At 45.7% G+C, this 18,513-nt stretch overlaps 1 protein-coding gene across 1 annotated transcript; it reads left to right on the forward strand.

The window, feature by feature from the left end:
* The first annotated feature begins 676 nt into the window (after nucleotides 1–676).
* Nucleotides 677–16,565, forward strand: ARHGAP40 (Rho GTPase activating protein 40). Its single transcript, XM_008943520.1, has 14 exons — nucleotides 677–857; nucleotides 5,241–5,461; nucleotides 7,208–7,283; nucleotides 7,822–7,964; nucleotides 8,773–8,938; nucleotides 9,294–9,385; nucleotides 9,504–9,581; nucleotides 9,841–10,000; nucleotides 10,356–10,438; nucleotides 11,596–11,802; nucleotides 12,054–12,194; nucleotides 13,817–13,977; nucleotides 14,995–15,050; nucleotides 16,382–16,565. Exons 1-14 carry the CDS (start codon nucleotides 677–679, stop codon nucleotides 16,486–16,488), a joined length of 1,872 nt encoding a protein of 623 aa, XP_008941768.1. The 3' UTR covers nucleotides 16,489–16,565.
* The last annotated feature ends 1,948 nt before the right edge of the window (nucleotides 16,566–18,513 follow it).

Here is an 18,513-nt window from a genome sequence, read left to right on the forward strand (position 1 = left end):
CTGCAGAGAGGTTGAAAGCTGAACGAGGCCAGTCTGGGACTCTGGCCACCCATGAATGAATCAGGAGGGTGGTAAGAAAATTCTGTACCTTTGGGTTTCCCAGGACACTTGTGCTGCTTCACAGCTGAAAAATCTGGTCTGGGCAGGAAAAGAGGGCCTCAAACATCTGAGTTGTTTATTGCATGAACTGAAATGCAGGAGAGGGAGCTGTGCCAGTTTTTGCTTGTGGAGGACGAGCCTACTGGGTCCAGCCTGCAGTGGCTGGGAGTTGTGGGGCTCGTGGTGTGTGCCAGGTCATCAGAGCACACGTGCACCAAGCTTGAAAGGTGGAGAAGGTAGAGAGTATCTGTGCAAGCTTGCAGGAGAGTCCTGGAAGTGTGGGAGTGGTGGGTGGTGTCTGAGAGGTCGCTGGAAGGAAAACCTGCGTTGATGCTGCGTCCTTTTGCATGTTTGGACAGCAGTTTGTCCTCTTCTCCAGGGGATTTGGTCCCAACCTTTTCTGTTATTGCTATACACTAACCAAAGGAAGTCCAGCACTTAAATCTGTTTGGCTTTTACTGGAGTCATTAATCAGTGAGGACTGATGTGTTGTGCACATGCCGTATCTGAATGCGTGTAGCTTAAACTCTCTCTCCTTATCTCTTCCTCTCTCAGTACCAGAAATTGCCCTTGCAAAATGAGCCAGCTTCCTCCGAAGAGTCCTTTGGCTTCCCCGCTGTCAGAGGGCACCAATTCCAGGGTAGAGTCTTTGGACAACTTGTCAATGGACAGTTTTTGGCTGGAAGTAGAGAACATTAAACAGAGCGCTGAAGCCGAGCAAGAGGAATGCAGCCTTGCAGATGTCAAAACACGAGAGGGTAGGTGGCCAAAAATGTTGGGAGTGAGGGGAAGAGGATGAACATCCGGAGAGAAAAGTTGCTTGTGCACCTTAATTACTTAAAAGCAATTTGGGATATGGTTAGAATATTAGTTAAATCAGAGATGCATTTTTTTTCCTTTGGGTGGTGGACAGTGTCCAGCAGAAAAAGAAGTGCTGGCCTGGTTTCAGCTTCTGAAACAAAACTGGCTCTCAAGGTTGGTCAGGAGTACATTCAAGGCTCCAGATTTTTTCAGACAGCCCCCATGGAGTGTGGGGGGCTCGCTCCCCATGCAGGGGGCTGGATGGTAAACGTGCTGTGGTAGAGGATGGTGTTTTGGAAAGCTTGTGTGGTTCTGAGAGTTCATCGTAGTGGCTCTTAGGAGAACAGAAAACCTTGCTTTTGTGGAAGACTTTTCTCCCTCTGATTCACTGTTCAAGAAACCATGATGAGCATCGAAAATTACTTGAGTCCACCCACCAAAGGTGTTCTTACATTTATTCTTTTTTCTCTTTTGAGGATTGATTCATGTGCACAGGGTGTTTCTAGTGGCCTTTCTGTAGCGTTGATGTTTTGCAGTGTTTTGGAGTAACTGGAACCTGAAGTGATTGCCTTTGGACATGGGAGATACAACATCTTGGGCTGCTGGAAGGCTGAGGAGCTGTGAGAAGCCTCCAGCAATCCTGCAGGATGGGATCCTGTGTTTCCCAGGTCAATTTTGAGGGCTGTGATTTCGTTGGCTGTGCATCCTCTTGAACAGTTGGGTTTGCAGCCTGTACAGCCTCCAGCTGTTGTGCTGGCCTGATATGGGGAAGGATCCATGTGTGTAATGGAGAAATGTTTGAGTGGAAGCCTCAGTGTGCTGCTGTGCATGGGAAAGGTGGATTGATATCCTCTGGGGAGCAGAGCAGGAAGATCATCATCCATGTCTGCCTTAGTGAGCAAGACATGGTGAATGTGAAGGTCTGTTGTTAGCATCTGTACGTGTGGATGAGGATGAAAGTTTGCTTTTTATTACATGAGGAGGGAAGTTTACTTTTTAGAACTGAAAGAGATGCAAAAGTGACTCAGAAGAGGAGTGCGCCAGGAAGGAGACTGGAAAAGAGGCCATGAGATGAAAGACTGTCTGGGATAGCCAAAAGTCTGATATGCTGGAGGCAATCTGATTGCTGTGTGTAAGCAGGGACACAGGGAGAAGTGTCTTTTAATGCTGTGTTAATCCAACAGGCAAGAGCTGACTGCTTAATTGGCCATTGAAACCAGACAGACTTGAAAGGATGCTGGGCTTTGGGAAGCCTTCCTGGCAGGCTGGGGAGGGAGGTGTGGCCCACCTGGCCTCCTGGTGCCTTCTGCAGGGACCTTAGTCAAATGAGCATCGTGCTGGAGGCGAGGGGGAACTTCCCATGGCGTGGATGAAGGATTTGGTTGGGGCCTCTTGGCTTTTATGTCTCTGCCCTTGCTGGTCAGAGCAGCACAAGGTGGCAGTGCAGCATAGGGGCTACAGGGGCTCCTCAGAGCCAAAGGCTTTGCAGAACCAGGTCAGCTGAAAGGTGCTGAGGATGCTTCTGGCCTCACAAAGTGCAGAAAGCAACTTGTCCATGAAATAATCATGGTGTTGTCCTTGTCTTGCTGGCTGCTGCCTGCCCAGCTCTCTCCCAGGTCAGGCAGTGCAGCAGACTGATAACACATGCACTCGGGGTGGCAGTGCCACTAAAATGCCTGTGAGCATCCTTACAGCATGGAGTCATGTCTGGGAAGTGTCTGCAGAGGGATTCCTCTCTGCCTTTAAGCACAACTTCCTCTATAGTTCTCAATGTTTAGTGTTAAATTGCCAGGTGCTCTAGCTGTCCTCTAACTTTTTGGCAACTACTTGGTTATGAATGCTGTTGTTGGCTAGCTCGTGTTTCAGTTAAGTTTTTGGAGCTGGTGTTCTTTAGTTCTGTGGGTTTATTCCTGACTGTGCCTCCCTGAAATGCTGCTTGTCTGGAGCTCTCAAAACAAATCTCAGCAGCTCCCCAGGCTTAAAGCTGCAGCTCGGCCTCTGTGGACCTCTCAGCCCTGACCTGTTTCTCTCCCATTTCCCCCTTCTCTCCATAAAAATCCTCTTTTTCTTGGTCTCCTTTTGCACTACTGGCAAACATAACTGGGTCAGAAATGTTGAACAGGAGTTAGAAGCTGGTGCTCTGCTGCTTAGAGTTGTGTATCAGGATAGTTTCCTGTTATGACTAGGATTAGGTGTTTTCAAAATTTGCAAGCAATACACTTAACTTCCTTTATTTCCCAAGGACAAAATAAAACAGAAGGGTTTTTTTTTGTGCCCTGTGCTGCTGTGAAAGGAGGGATGTAGGACAAGTAGCTGTAGAGGGGAGTTGTGACCAGGACCTTGAGCACTTGGGCAGCTGTAGCCAAGCAAGTGGTGCCAGGGGGATGCTCTTACCTGTTAGCTTCTGTAGAACCAAATGTGGGAAAAAACCAAAGCTGAAGACCATGTAGGGTAGGACAAATAGCTGTAAAGGGGAGTTGTGACCCAGGACCATGAGCACTTAGGCAGCTCTAGCCAAGCAAGTGGTGCCAGGGGGGTGCTCTTACCTGTTAGCTTCTGTAGAACCAAATGTGGGAAAAAACCAAAGCTGAAGACCATGTAGGAAAGCTAGAAGAATTGTTAAAGGAAATACTTGAAAAAGTTTGTGTTTGTTACAGTGCCTGAGAACACAAAGAGCATCCTCTGAAGGATGGAAAGAGCTTTAGTGGAGTCACATTGTGTTTTTGCAAGTTGCATGAACACAACTTCCCCCAGAAAAATGAAATTATTTAATTTCTTAACAAAAGCTGCATGTTTTTTTATCACTGATGCAGCTGTAATATCACAACTGCTCAGGCCAAGTGTTAACTGAGGAGCCACCAGTTGGCACAGGAAAGGAAGAATGGGAAGAAATTGTTCTGTAACACCCTGGCCAAGGCTGCCCAGGGCAGTGGTGGAGTCCCCATCCCTGGAGGGGTTGAAAAGCCATGGAGATGTGGTGTGAGGGACATGGGTTAGTGGTGACCTGGCAGTGCTGAGTTAACAGTTGGACTTGATGATCCTGAAGATCTCTTCCATTCTATGGTGGTGTGTCAGTCAGTTCAGTTGTGATTTTTCTCTTTCCCAGTATAACCTTTGGTAGAACTGTGCTGGAGCTGCCTGCTGTGAATGAATGTGGTACAGAAGAATTGAAAAGATAAAGGCTTTGTGGTGTTCACTGTGTTAAAGTTGAAGCCACCTGCTAAATTGCTGCTTTTATCCTTGGATTTCAAGTAGCTGCCTTGCTCGGGGCACTTTCTCACTTGCATAAATGGCACATCCCATAAGGAAAAAAAATTGTCTTCTGTGTTTGAAGTGCAACTTTCTATGGATTGAAGAGTGAAGTGGAATTGAGCTTGTTTGACTAACACTGCAGTTCTGTCTGGAGGCTTCTCACACTTCATTGTGGAGCTGGAATGGGCTTTAATTGTAGTGCTGTTTTGAATAGGCACAGACAGAAAGTGAATGCAGAGGAGGAATAACATTTTTGCTTTTGTTGAATGATTGTATGAACATCAGCCCACTTAATGTGAAGGATATTGATGGGGCATACAGGTAGTTCTGCAAATATATTAAATACAATACATTTGAGCCTACCAAATTGGTGTCTGTGTGTGTATATATATATATAAAAGTTGATATGTAGGCATGCAAAGAAATAAATAAAAATGAAAAGAAATAACCCAGTAATTGGGAAGAGTACAAAAGGCAAATCTGCAGAGTGTTGTGGCTTCTCACAGACCTTCTGTCTGTTCTCAGAGCTCTTGGAGGATCAGATGGGCTCCGAGGAGGCACAGCCCCACATTCTGAGTTTGCTGTGTGGTGTTGCCTGCTGCCAGAGCTCCCTTTTCCACAGGCCATCCATGTACAGGCAGATTTAAGCAAGTGCATCTGATTTTTCTCCCCATGTCCTGTGAAACCCTGCACTGGGTTCCATTCCTGTGCTAAATACTGTGCAGAGTCACCCTTGTGCCTCCCAGCTTCTGAGGGAACGTGCAGTCCTGGCAATATCTGTGCCTCCATAATTCTTTCTTCTCTTTCCACTCACCTAGGGTGAGGAGAAAGGATGATGTGGGCACTCACAGCTGCTCTTTGTCCTCTGGTTTCACCCTGCTACCCAGCTGGGCACCTGGGAGCAGGGCTAAGATGTTGAGAATAACCACAGCTTCCTAAGATGTGGCTGCCTTCCAGAGACGTCCCCTTGCCACCACACAAAGAAGACACCTCAGGCTTCTGCTTGTCCGCCTCTGAAGGGCTGCAAGCCCTCCAATCACTCTTACCCCTTCTCCTCTCACTCCCCCTTCTCACCCCTTGCCTCCTAGAGGGAGAAGCCGAAGCCGAGTGGCTGCAGGCCGCGGGTCTGTCCGAGCTCCTCGGGGACCATGCCTCAGAGCAGCAGAACGTGGTGCTGCTCTCCACCCTCACCAGGACCCAGGCTGCCGCCGTGCAGCGGCGCCTGGACACCTACTCCCGCTCCCGCAGGAGGAAGAGCAAGCACCCCGTGAGGGACGTCCGGGACATCTTTGGAGGGGGCAGCTCAGAGGTACGTTGGTTGGGTGGCATCTCCTCAAAGATTTTTTTTTTTTTTTGTCTTGGGTTTTGGGGTTTAGGGCTCTGCTCGTTTTTCAAATCGGTGATTTCGTCTCTTGAGCTGAAATGAAGTTGAGATGGTTTTCACAGAATGTTCAGGGTTGGAAGGGACCTCTGGAGATCATCAAATCCAACCCCCCTGCCAGAGCAGGACCATCTAGTCTAGGGCAGGTCACACAGGAACACATCCAGATGGGTCTTCAAAGTCTCCAAGGAAGGAGACTCCACAACCTCCCTGGGGAGCCTGTTCCAGTGCTCTGGAACCCTGGCAGTAAAGAAGTTCTTCCTCAGGTTGAGGTGGAACTTCCTGTGCTCCAGCTTGTGACCATTGCCCCTTGGTCCTACTGCTGGCTACAAGCTCAATGGTTGGACTTGATGATCTTGAAGGTCCCTTCCAACCTGAGGGATTCTATGATTCTATAAATGAAAACAGGTTGCCCCTTTCTTCTTGACCCCCAGTCCTCAGATAATTATACACATTAATTAGATCCCCCCTAAGCCTTCTCTTCTCCAGGCTAAAAAGCCCCAGGTCTCTCAGCCTCTCCTCATGAGGCTGGTGTTCCAGTCCCCCAGTCATCCTTGTAGCCTCTGCTGGACTCTCTCCAGTAGATCTCTGTCCCTCTTGAAGTGTGGAGCCCAGAACTGGACACAGTGCTCCAGGTGAGGTCTCACCAGGGCAGAGCAGAGGGGGAGCAGGACCTCTCTGGTTCTGCTGGATGGTAGATAGAAATTCTTCATCCAGGTTTTGATAGATAGAAATTCTGCAGCCAGGTTGCAGCTTTGAGAAGTTGCCACAGTATCTGCAGATCCATCAGCTTCCTCCTAGAGACTGCTGGAAGACCTCTCTAGAGTGCCTGTGGCTCTGCAGCCTCCTCCAGCACTGCTGTCGTTTGGGGCCCTCTTGTGTTGTCTTCATTCCAGTGACATGTGAGGTTATTGTTAACCAAAAAAAGAGAGAGCTTCCTAAAGTCAGTCCTGAGAAGCTGACCTTGTACAGCTGGTAATCCTGCAGGAAGGCTGGTCACTACCTTATTTTTTTAGTTCCTTAACTCTTAGCTTTTCAGCTCCTTTCCTGCTCTGCTGTTCCTCCTTTGGTTGTGACCAGAAGATACAATATCCTGACTTTTCAGCAGCCCCTAGAAAAAATATCCCAGTCAGGGCTCCTTGTGACTTAATCTGCTCAGTCAAGTGTCTGGTCAGAAGATACTGAGCTTAACCTTTTATAAAGATTCACTTCTCCCTCTGAACATGAAGAAGCAGGTTACTCTGAAGCCCATGAAGGGAAACTTTTGGGTGTTGATGTCTACTTAGTGTGTTCTTTCTTGTGAAAGGCATCTTGTGATGGCCAGCAGTGGGTATATCCCATGCAGCTTGGCTGGTCCACTCCTTGTTAGCCCCTCAGTGCATGAACCATAAAGGGGAAGTTGGCTAATTTGTGTGAATGGAAGAATTGTCTCAATGATGGGCAAATTTATCCTAACTGCTGTCTGTGAGACAGTCATCCTTTTTTTCCACTCACCTGCCAAATCCTCTAATTATGATTCTTAATTTCAGAGCAGTCTTGCAGCTCTGAGCTTGAGCAGCATTTCCTGAAAGCAGGAGACAATGTCAAGTGTGGGACTTTTCTTCTGCCAAAATTGGGTTGTCTTATAATAACTTCTGGTTTGTATATGTAGACATGTTCTGGTTTATTTTTCAGGAGACAACAGCAGAGAAAGAGAAATCCAGCCCAGATCAGTTGTGGCACAATCTACGAACTTCAAATGGACAGAAATGTAAGAAGGGAATTTTTCAGTGGAGAGTGGGGCTGAATGAGGAGTGGGACCTCAAGTAGGGCTGGAACTGGACACTAATCTGGGCTCTGAAACATTTTCCTTGTTGGTGTGGGGTTGTTTTAAATACATCCTTCTCCAGAGTTGTGGATTTAGTGAGCTTTTCCAGGCTGTGTTAGGAAGGATCACTCAGGTTGGTCCTGGTAACTATTCAAGAAAGCAATTAGAAGATGCAAATAAAATGATTCTAGCAAAGATCCTGTGGTGAAATCCTATGGATGACCTATGCAGTAGTGGAAGGAGAAGTTAGCCATAGCTATGTCCTTCCATTTCAGGCCATGCTTACCTCTCTGCCAGTGACCTGGTGCTCATAGCTGTAGTGTTATGGCTTTAAATTAGTCTTGCCCTGTTGATGAGTCTCAGGAATCTTTTTAATTAAAAAGTGGTGCCAAATCTGTCCCAAACAGCATTTTTAGCACACTTGGTTCCTATGCTTCACACTTCTGGCTTTTGGGAATTCAAGGCAGTTTCTCCTCTGTAGCAGAAACCCAGGATTACTCCTGCACAGTCCGAAGCCCTGGAAAAGAAGAGGTGTTCAACATGGACATTGCCTACTCAGAGCAAGCAGCTGTCCTGACACTCCTGCCTGAACCTAGGAGGCTGAAGGATGGAAATGCCCTCACTGTAAGCTCTGAAGGAGTTTTTCCCTCCTGAGCCTCTCTGTGTTGAGAGGTGTTGAGTGTGTGGATTCACTTGTATGATCAGCTCTTGGAAGTGTCCTCTCTGGATAATGTTGCAGTGAGCCTACATGAGGTATTTCTGGACAGGGAGTGCTGCCAGCCTTGCAGGGTTGGGCAAAGAGAACATTGTTTAGTGGAGGGACCAAAGAAGTGAAACTAGCTATTTTGTCCTGAGCCTCTCTGTGTTGAGAGGTGTTGAGTGTGTGGATTCACTTGTATGATCAGCTCTTGGAAGTGTCCTCTCTGGATAATGTTGCAGTGAGCCTACATGAGGTATTTCTGGACAGGGAGTGCTGCCAGCCTTGCAGGGTTGGGCAAAGAGAACATTGTTTAGTGGAGGGACCAAAGAAGTGAAACTAGCTATTTTGATATGGACCTGGTCTTTTCCACTGAAAAGAGGAGCCTAACTGGACTTTCTTATTCATAGTACTAAGTTTTCTTCTTCACAAATATACTGAACTGCTTCCAAAGTTCAAGTAGATTAGGGTGAGTATCAGGCTGTCTTTAATTTAGATAAATTGAGAACTCCAGAGTGATTAAAGAGCAATACAGAAAAGGGAAAAGATTTATTCAGCTGTGGGTGGAGTAAACGTAGGATTAGGTTTGGACACTTGTCTGGTGTTGAAAACAGGAGACTTAACAGATGCCTGGTTATGGTGAGGAATGATAACAGTGCAGTAAAACTTGATCACTAATGGGATTAGTGGTGATAATTTGTATGAAATTTTTTGTGTTTATGTGTCTTCCCTTAGAAATTTAAGATCCTCAAGGGCAGACTAGGAGTGACCAGGATTGGAGACCTGTCTGCTCAGGACATGAAGAAGATCCCCACATTAGCCCTTATTGAACTAACAGCTCTCTGTGATATTCTGGGCTTTGAGCTGAAGAGAAACAAAACAGCAAAACTGAAAACAACAGGTTAGTTGTGTGTCTGTGTGTCATCTTAATTCTTTTCTGTGCCTTTTTTTTGTTTGTTTTTACACTGATCTCCTCATAGGTTTGTGTTTCAAATGTTAGAACAGAGAGGATCTTTGAATCTTGTGACAAGTGTTTTCCTTGATCAGAATTTCTCCTGGATCATGACATGAAGACCTTAGCACCACATTTATGCCTGACTATCAAATACACTTGTCCTGTTTAAATATTCCTCTCTTTTTCTCCAGTACCTACTCATACAAAGTGTGCCATCATCACCTGCTCTGGGAGATATCTCCCTTATGCCTGTAGTAGAGGTGATACAGGACTTACAACATGTTACACATTTCTTTTGTAGAGAAAAGACTCTTTGGAGTTCCACTTAACACCCTGTTGGAAAATGACCAAAAACTGCTCCCCAACACCAAGGTCCCTCTGTTACTCCAGGCAGTAAGTTCTCTTGTGATTTCATTCACCCTTCTGGTCCTCAGGGTGAGGAAGCCTGTGATAGCAAAGGGCTGACTTCTCATCTTCTGTGCCTAAGAGCTTCCTTTTCCCCCTTTAATAGTTGCTGTCTTGCTTGGAAAAGAGAGGACTGGAAACAGAGGGCATTTTGAGAGTCTCTGGGTCCCAGACCAGAATCAAGGTACGAGCTCTTCAGTAGTGTTGGAAAATGTCAGAGGTGATCAGGGGGAGCATGTTGCTGAAGCAAGTATCTAAATAGTCTGAACTGTTGTGTCTCCCTTCCAAATACAGCTAGAAAGGTCTGTTGCTGGGGAATCTGGGATTGTCTGCTGTCAGGGTCTCTGCACTCTTTTGACTTGATTGGTTGCCCTCCTAGTGTTCAGCTATAGAATTTCCTTTTTGCTTATCAAAGCATGTCATAAATTCCATCTTTTTACCAGAGTCTGGAGCAGAAGCTGGAAAGGGATTTCTATACTGGCCTCTTCTGCTGGGATGAAGTCCACCAGAACGATGTATCTGGGCTCCTGAAAAGGTTCATAAGAGAGCTGCCAGCCCCACTGCTGACAGCAGAGTACCTCCCTGCTTTTGCTGCTGTACAAAGTGAGTCCCTCCTTTGGCTCTTCACCATCAGTTTGCTGGTTTGTGCTTTTCTTGCAAAACTCTGCTGATCTTGGGCTCTGAGATGTGTTGGGAGATATTGAGGTTTATTGATGCCCTTCAAGGGCATCAGACTTGCTGGTAGACTGTGTTCTCCAAAGCAAAACAATCAGTTTTCTAAAACATTGGTAGTTCATAAGGGCAATATGAGCTTGATTTAATTCTGTAAAACAAGGTCTCAAATCCTAGATGACAAATGTTATAGTAAGTAATCACCTTATTCCCTAAGGGATTCCTATGCTCAAAAAGAAGAGTGTCAGAAGCCTGAATCCTCTGTTGTGTTGCTGCTTTCCTCTAGATATTCCAGACCTGAAGCAAAGATTGCAAGCTCTAAACCTCCTCATCCTGATTCTTCCAGAGCCAAACAGAAACACTCTGAAGGTAACTGCCTGTTTATGATTTGACTGGGAAAATGTGATCTCCTCCTGGGTTTTTATTCAGGGAAACCCTAGCAACTTCTGAAAATAACACACATTATGCTGTTAGCTTTTATTTCAGTGGCTTGAGAATGGAAACCCCTGATGGGGGAGCAGGCAAACCTCCAGCCTGTGCAGTGAACAGAAGCTGCAGCACAGCCTGCCTTTTGGGTACTAACTTCAGAGCAGTAGGAATCCTTCTGGTCTCAGAGCATCCTGTTGAGAAACATGCTCTTCCTCCTCAGTGTGTTAAAGCACTTCACTGGGCAGTGAGAGATGTGTAGGTCTGACAGTGTCTGTGGGTGTGCTAAGGTAGAGGGGAAGAAATTCACTCTTTTGATTCATGGTTTGTGGTATTGTCATCATCTAGAAAAGAGAGTTTCAATTTTAAATGCTATAAAAACTCCTAAGCTTATAACTTCCTACCCCCTTCTGATCAGAAGGCATTTCAAATCCTTTCACCTCCTGCTTTTTGAAGAATAAATGCTGATGGGATCAGCTTGGCAGACAGTGCACAACCTCTCCTTTGTTGTGCATTATGCTTTTTGGTTTTCCTCTCAAGTAGTTCACCTTCTAGGTCATACAGGCAAGGCTGACTTAGCACCCTGCAAACTCTGCTCAGAGTGCTGGAACAAGTAATCCAGTCAAAGATGACCTGTTCCATGTCATGGCTTTGGTAGAGCATGAGGCAGAAGAGATGATCCAAGTTAACAGTTGGACTCAATGATCTTCAAGGTCTTTTCCAACCTAAATGAGTCTGTATTTTTTCTACATCTGGGAATAGCTTTGAATGGGTACTGGGGGAAGGGAGAGGGGGTTGTCTTTGAATTCTTTAATTTTTATGACTGAACTTTGTAAATTGCCACCTGCCAAGGGGTCAGAGCTCACCTGCTTCCCACACAGACTCATGAATGCTGGACAAACCACCTCTCTGCTGGGTACAGTTAGTTGTTGCTAGCCTAGTATTAGAAATTGGTCACTGAACTTCCTGACTGGAGGAGTAGGATTGCTTATAAACATCAAGGAGGAAATGCTACCAGAGTGATCTCCCCAGCAATTGTCACTGTAGCTTCTTGAGCATTATTCCTGAGGGATGTCTTAAGCCTCTTCCTCTCTCTTTAGGCTATACTTGAGTTTCTTAGCAAAGTGGTTGCCAAGGAGAACAACAACAAAATGAACCTCTGGAACGTTTCCACAGTCATGGCCCCAAACCTCTTCATGCACAAGGGGCTCCCAAACAAGATCCCTGAAGGGAAGGAGAAGCAGCTGGCCGAGGGGGCGGCTGACGTCGTGCGGATGATGATCCACTACCAGGATTTGCTCTGGACTGTAAGTTCTGCAGGTGTTTTGTGGCAGGATGTTTGGTCTGGTTAGATTTGGAATTGAGCAACAGATAGTCTTAGAAATTTCAGAGGAGTTATATGTCTGGAGGCCAAACCTGTGGCTGAATTCCTGTTTTCAAGGTATATAGATGTTCTGTGTATTTAAGGAGCTTCATAAAGTGATGTTTAGGCTCCTAAATGACATCTTCATCTCTGATTTGTTTTAATTCCAATTTTCTCCTTTTTCCACCCCCTCAGGTCTCCTCTTTTCTGGTAGCTCAAGTGAGAAAGCTGAACGAAAGCAACAGCAAAAGGTACCAGTTCTGTGATAAGAGGCTCAAAAATCTGTTGCGGAAGATCCACGCTGATAAAGACAAGGTGGAAAAGAACCAGGCAGAGGTGAGCTGGGGCCTGGGCAGACAGAGCCCTTTCATAACAGGCTCAAAGGCTTTCATGGAAACTTGGAAAACAGCTATGGAGTGATGCTTTTTTTTTTTTAAAGAGCAAGGAGAAGGAAAATGTGCAGAACGATGAGAAGCAGTTTCCAAGAGCCTTTTGGCCAGGTTCTGGCAAAAACTGACCTCAACAACAGAGTACTAAATAAATTTCAGGCTGCAAAACCCTGGGTTAAGATACTGTATGGTTGTAGGTGAGGGGGGAAGAGACCAGGAGCAGAAAGGGTGGTCTGTAGCTCAGGTGAAGAGCAGAATTCATATGGCTCTAGGTGTCTTATATGTTTAGAGAGGTTTGTTTGCTGTGATAAAGGCAGATTTATTTTCATTAACTTAACACCACACCAAAATTTAGGCTACTACAGCTGTATAAAAGTATAGTTTGTGTCTGATTTTCTTTCTGCTCTATAATGCTGCTGATCTGTGTGGATGGGTTTGAGGACGAGGTTCTTGCCACCTAAAAGGAGTGAAGATTTTTAAACAGATGTTACTATCAGATCTATTTCAGTACCAAAGTTGGGGAAAGATCTTTGGAATCATTCTGCCTGGTTTTTTTTTGGCTGCCACTGCTAGCTGAGCAACTGCAGGTCTGTAGGAGCTAGGTGGCATCACACAGTGCTGGATTTTAAGGATTGCCTAGCAGTGTTGGTGCAACAGGGATGCTCTAAGGACATGAGCTAGGTGGAGTCTGCAGGTGGAATTACTATGTGGAGAGCTTGAACCTGCAGAGCTGGAGAAGAGTTTGTGTGCTCCCAAGTCAGTACATCTCCCTTCCTCTACCAGTTGGGCTCCTGAAATGATGTCTGTCAAATTCATCTGGCCAAGGCACTGTTGGAGGTGTTGTCATTCAGAGAGGACAGCGACTGCTCAGGCAGTCCAGCAGGTGCCCTGGTGCTTAGAGCAGTGCTGACAGTACCTGCCCATGGTCTCAGCATTCACCACTGTATTTGCAGAAGATTTGGGATTGCAGAGTTTAACTTGCTGAAGATCAGACCCTGCTAGAACAGTGCAGTGTGCTCCACAAAAGCTCTGAGGTGTTACTTCATAAAGGAGCTGATGGAAACAGCCTTGAGAAGATACCACTTGATCTCTGCTGTGTAGTGGTTCACTGCTTCCTTTTTTTTTAATTTCAACTACCTTTCAAATTCAGGAGTCTGCAATTGAACTGTCTAAACTCCTTTTCCAGTGATGGAAAGGAATTCCAGAGGAGTCTCTCAGACTCGTGCAAAACAGTTTGTCAGAATTTCTCCTGACAAATCCCATTTTCCTCCCAGCTTGTGTCACTTCTGGTGCCAGTGCTGTGTTTGAACAGCAGAGAGCACCAGCACACACTGATGGAGAGCAGTGCTGTTCTCAACACAAGCACTGAAGGCTTGTTTATAATGCTCACCTTGATGCTCCTTCAGCCTTCCAGCCTGGAGTGTGTGTGGGATAAGGACCAAACCTAAAGCCCCTGAAGAGCTGGAGGGATGGGTTTAATTCTTCACTCTACAATCTAGTTTGTAACTTGATGTTTTAGCTGATAACTAAGTCTGTCTTTAAGCACTTTCTTCTTCTTGCCCTATTCAGCCTTCCAAGATTGTGAAAGTCCAGGGTTCACTTCTCCTGAAGGATTCACTAGAGGTGCATCTGAACAGTGCAACCAGAGTTGCTGATGTCTTGAGGCAGTTTCAAAAGAGCCTGTGCCAGAATGGCTGGAATATTGTGAACACTGTCAACCTCCTCAAGTGGTAAATTACTTTTTCTTCTATGGTTGGTTTGGATTTCAAAGGAAAACAAAAGTGCCAGGAGGTCTAGTTGCTGTTTTCTGTCTTCTGGCAGAGCTGATGTGGTACAGTGAGCCCTTAGGAGACTTTTCTGCTCCTCTGTTCTAAGTTTTGGAAACAGTGTTGGATGGACAAGCAGACATTGGTTCAGCTGGGTAATTCCAGCACTGTGCATGGGCTGGTTGGAGGTCAGCAGTCCCTTCTGGGCTCTTGGACAGCAAGTGAACTTCAGCAGCCTTGCTGAGTGGAAGGGAAAGTGGCATAACATTGACTCTGCAAAATTAAACCCTTTTTTTTAGCTCTCCTGGAGAAAAACATCACCTGTATAAATGATTTGCTTGGAGTAGCATTTCCATATGTTCATGTAGGAGCTTCCTAAAATAAACTCTGCACCTCCCTCCTGTGCTCCAGTGGAGAACTGCTGAAATAATCCCAAAATGACCAGAGGGGTTCCTGTCCCACTCTGTCACCATGCCTGCAGACTGTGTTTAGCAGATAGTGCATCTCCTCACTGTGTGCCTGGGCAGGAGATGCCTAGATGAGGAGGATGGGTGGAAAGCTGGCTGAATATGGGTCAGCTGGGACTTGTATCTTACTAACAAGCTGCTACAGCTCCCAAGCCTCCCTGCAGATGAGCTTCTCTTGAGTTGGCCATCAGTTCTCCAGGAATGATGCCAGTGAACTTGGGTATTTTTACCTGTTGTCTTCCTAGTGAAAAGTTTGTGTTTGCACATAGTGTGCTACCTGCTAACAGTGAGGAACATCTGCCTTCTTCTCTTTTTCTCAGTGCTGGGTGACCTTTTCAACAGCTGCACTGTTGAGGAGGATCAGTAAGGTCTCTGCACCATAGCCTGGATTTTCCATGGCCATTGCTGGCTTCTGAACCATCAACAATACTTTTTTTTGGAAGAAACATTACTAAACTACCTAACCTGCCTTCTGCAGAGCTTTATTAACTGCAATGTGTTTCTCTTTCTGCAGCAACAACTCAATGGACTGCACAAACTTGCTCCTGTTTGAAGTGGGAGGCAATATTGGTAAGTCTGGGTGGTAACTGGAAGTAAGGACTCTGATATCCAGTTCTTATGTTAATTTGTCTTGGGAGGGGATTTTAAAAAGGATGAGATTTGTTGGAGGCTCCAAAAGCTGGAAGACAAATGAACAAGTGTGGGTTAACCTCACAAGCAGCACCCTTCAAAGCTCTTGGGTTGATGGTTCATGTGTCTTCCAGCCATCCCTGCAGAGCCTGGCACTGGTGGACTTGGGTCAATGGTTGGACTCAATGCTCTTAAAGGTCTTTTCCAACCTAAACTATTCTATGATTCTCTGACTCTGACTCTTTATCATGCAAGTATGTGGGAAGGTTGAAGCCTCAGCTTCCAAAAACACTGGTGGATCTTATTCAGAAGCTGCCTGGCAAGAAAGGTGGAATCCTAAGAGTCTACAAGTCTTGAACAGAGACATACAAAACTTTGCTCATCTTAAAAACCAACCAACCTCCCATTCTGTTAAACACAGTGTTAAACTCCCTCTTCTTTCAAGATAAAGGTTCAGATTGGGATTAAGGATTTGGAATTAAGTGTAGACTCTAAAACCATAAACTACAATCACCTAAGCAAAGGGCAAACTTCATCCTGTGCCACTAGACTTTTAATTGTGCTTCCTAATTGAGCTTTAATTGTGGTGGGCTGGCACATACAGCACCTGTACTAGTGACTGCCAGCTCCAGGTATGAATTCCATCTGCCTCCATCAGCAGAACTCCTCCTCCAGACAACTCTTACTAACTTGGGTGGAAGTTTCTCACACTGTGTTGCTGAACAAGTGGCTGATGTTCCTTAGTCACCAGTTTCTAGACATCATCAGGGTAATGCCATCAAAGGGAGGGGAGACTTAATATGGTTGCAGCAGCAAATTAGGGGTGTCTGAAAATGGAGGGGAGCTCATGCCCTGTTACAGCTGCTCCTGGAGACTGTCAGTTACTGGAGTACTTTGGCTGCCTCAGTATTTGCCTTAGTAGCATCTGTAGAAGGAAAGTTCTGTCACTGGAAACAGTTCAGTCCCTGGATTTGATCCCTAATGGATTCCCTGCTGGTTTTCAAGTGCTAAAGTTATTAGGTGTTAGAGCTAGAGCACCTTTCCACAAAGGTCAAAGCTTGGGCTCAGCATAGTTTTCAGAAACATAGATGCACTTTAACAGAACTAGAACTTTTCCAGATTTGCAGAAACACTTCTGAATGGTTGTGATATTGTGAACAAAAATCAGTTTTTTAGGGGAAAACAAAACAAAACACACACAAAAAACAAACCCTAGGAACTACAGGGCTAAGGATATAAGTGTTTTTTTCCTGCATCTCTTGTTTTGATAGGTGAACGTTGCCTGGACCCAGACACTTACCTCTTAGACTTGTACCACACCAATCCCCATGCTGAGTGGATAATTAAGCAAAACCCATCTTATCCTCGGATGTTCTAAGGGAAGCCTGAGCAAAGCAAAACCTTTGGAAGTTTTTGGAAGGCATGGAAAAGCTTAAAGAGATGTTCCTGGTATAGTCCCAGACTGGACAATGCTTGTGCCCTTGAAGGAAAAGCAGCTTTATGTACTGCTTCCATGAGAGCTGGCTGTGACAGAACACTAGTCCATATGCCAACAGGGGTGCTGAGAACAAGCAGCAATTTATCCTTCTGGAGCATGATTTGTATCAAAAAAGGAGTATGATTATTCTTATCAAAATAGCCCCCCCCAAAACAAACCCTGCAAACAAACCTCTGCTGATTGTCCAGCAAAGATGGAATGTAAAAGAAGAAACATCTTGAGGATGGTAGAAGCCATCTGTTTCTGGTGGATTTTCTCTCTTTTGAGCATGCCCACATCTTGGAGGAGAGAGGGTGAAATGCTGCAGTGGTACTGATGGCATCATTCTGGCAACACTCACTTCTGACTCTTGCTCATCAGCAGAAGTTCTGATCCTGGGTTTCACTAAGATGCTGTTTGAAGAGTGAAGAAGGATGCTTCCCAAAAGACTGGATGGGATGTGAGGCCAACATCCTGTATTTAATGACTACAGTTAAATACATATGTACAACACAAGAAAATAACATTCCTTGGGAAAAGGTCTGGAGTGGGCAGCAGCCTTTCCAGTGCCCAGTCTGACAGGAGAGGTGCCTGTCCCATACAGCTCTGCTGGCAACACAGCCCCACATGCACAGGTTGCCTTTGGGGAGAAAACAGGCATTTATTTACCTGGACAACCTATATACCAACAGATAACCAAGGAAATGCTCCAAAGTTCATTTGGGGTTAGTACTATGACCTGGCCACGTGGACTAAACAGCTTTTTGGAAGACTGTGTGAATGTTGAAACAAAACCCCTGCAGGGTGTTGTATGGTCTGTGTCTGGTCACCCAGGGGGGACTGACCTGAGCCTTGGCCACTCTGTCTTCTCCCTGCCCCACCCAGCCTGGCTGCTCTGGTCTGCAGAGAGGGGGGGCAGAGCAGGACTCTTGCACCTCCCCTCACTGCCTGGCCAGTGTGCAGCCTCAGCTGGGCTGTGCTTGTGGAACTGGAGCTCAGGAGGATTGTTTTCCTTCGTGGCAATGCTGAAATACCTCACGTGAGGGAACCTGCTCTGCAGTTAGAGAGATGCAATGTGCACCATTTCTGAAAATCTTGACATCTTGTTTTATATACTGTTTTTAAACACTGTTGGGTATTTATTCACGTGGCAGAAGGGCTGCCCTGCAAGAACATGCTCAAAGTATTTTCTTTGCCAAACCCCAGCTGCACTAGTGACAATCTGCAGTATTATTTCTTTTCAGTGAATTCATTTTTTGTTGCAGTCTGAACTTTTCCCTCCTTTGCTGTATTTTTTTTCCCCCAGGTTGATGTGTAGCTCTCCCTGTTCATTAGCTCAAAGTCTTAGTTTCTATTTTAAGGGCACTTCATCCTGTGTCTTGGCTGGGTGGTTAAATTCTCTTGGTGGTTAAGATCCTTGAGGAACAAGTGAGCCATAGTGCCTGTTCCTTCTAACCTGTTGTGAATACTCTGTGAGTGGTGCTGATGTCTTGAAAGGATGCATAGATGAGAGAATTTGTCTGGTTTTTTTGGGCAAGATGGTGGTGCAGGTGCACTGACTGGTGGGATCATCTTCATAGCTGTCTTTTTAAGAAGCCATAATAGAAACTTGCAAAAAAAACTCACCTCCCAACCCAGAACCTCAATGGTCAAGACTTCTTTGAAGTACCTCTGTTTTCTAGGAGTTCAGTTGTGCCTAAAAGGGCCTGATTCTTGTCCTTGAGGATGGGTGACTTGTGGCTCTTGAAAGATCAAGCTGCTTTAAAATTGGGCATTAAAAATGGATGGTACCTCTTCACTCACCACTTCTGGAAATCCTGGCTGCAGTGCTGGAGCTTAGCAAAGAGCAAATATGCCAGAGGTGTGATGTTCTGAGAAATACCTAACACATCAAGGTACCAGTGGGAGAGAGAACCACCCATTCCT

Source organism: Merops nubicus, unplaced genomic scaffold, assembly GCF_000691845.1.
Source record: "Merops nubicus isolate BGI_N331 unplaced genomic scaffold, ASM69184v1 scaffold18887, whole genome shotgun sequence".
Classification (NCBI taxonomy): domain Eukaryota; kingdom Metazoa; phylum Chordata; class Aves; order Coraciiformes; family Meropidae; genus Merops; species Merops nubicus.

What these genes read in the sequence shown, in the direction of transcription:
- ARHGAP40 (XM_008943520.1), top strand. Translation starts at nt 677, where the DNA reads ATGAGCCAGCTTCCTCCGAAGAGTCCTTTGGCTTCCCCGCTGTCAGAG. An exon ending in AGATGTCAAAACACGAGAGG is followed by an intron (nt 858 to 5,240) that starts GTAGGTGGCCAA and finishes CTTGCCTCCTAG; the next exon opens with AGGGAGAAGCCGAAGCCGAG. An exon ending in AACTTCAAATGGACAGAAAT is followed by an intron (nt 7,284 to 7,821) that starts GTAAGAAGGGAA and finishes TCTCCTCTGTAG; the next exon opens with CAGAAACCCAGGATTACTCC.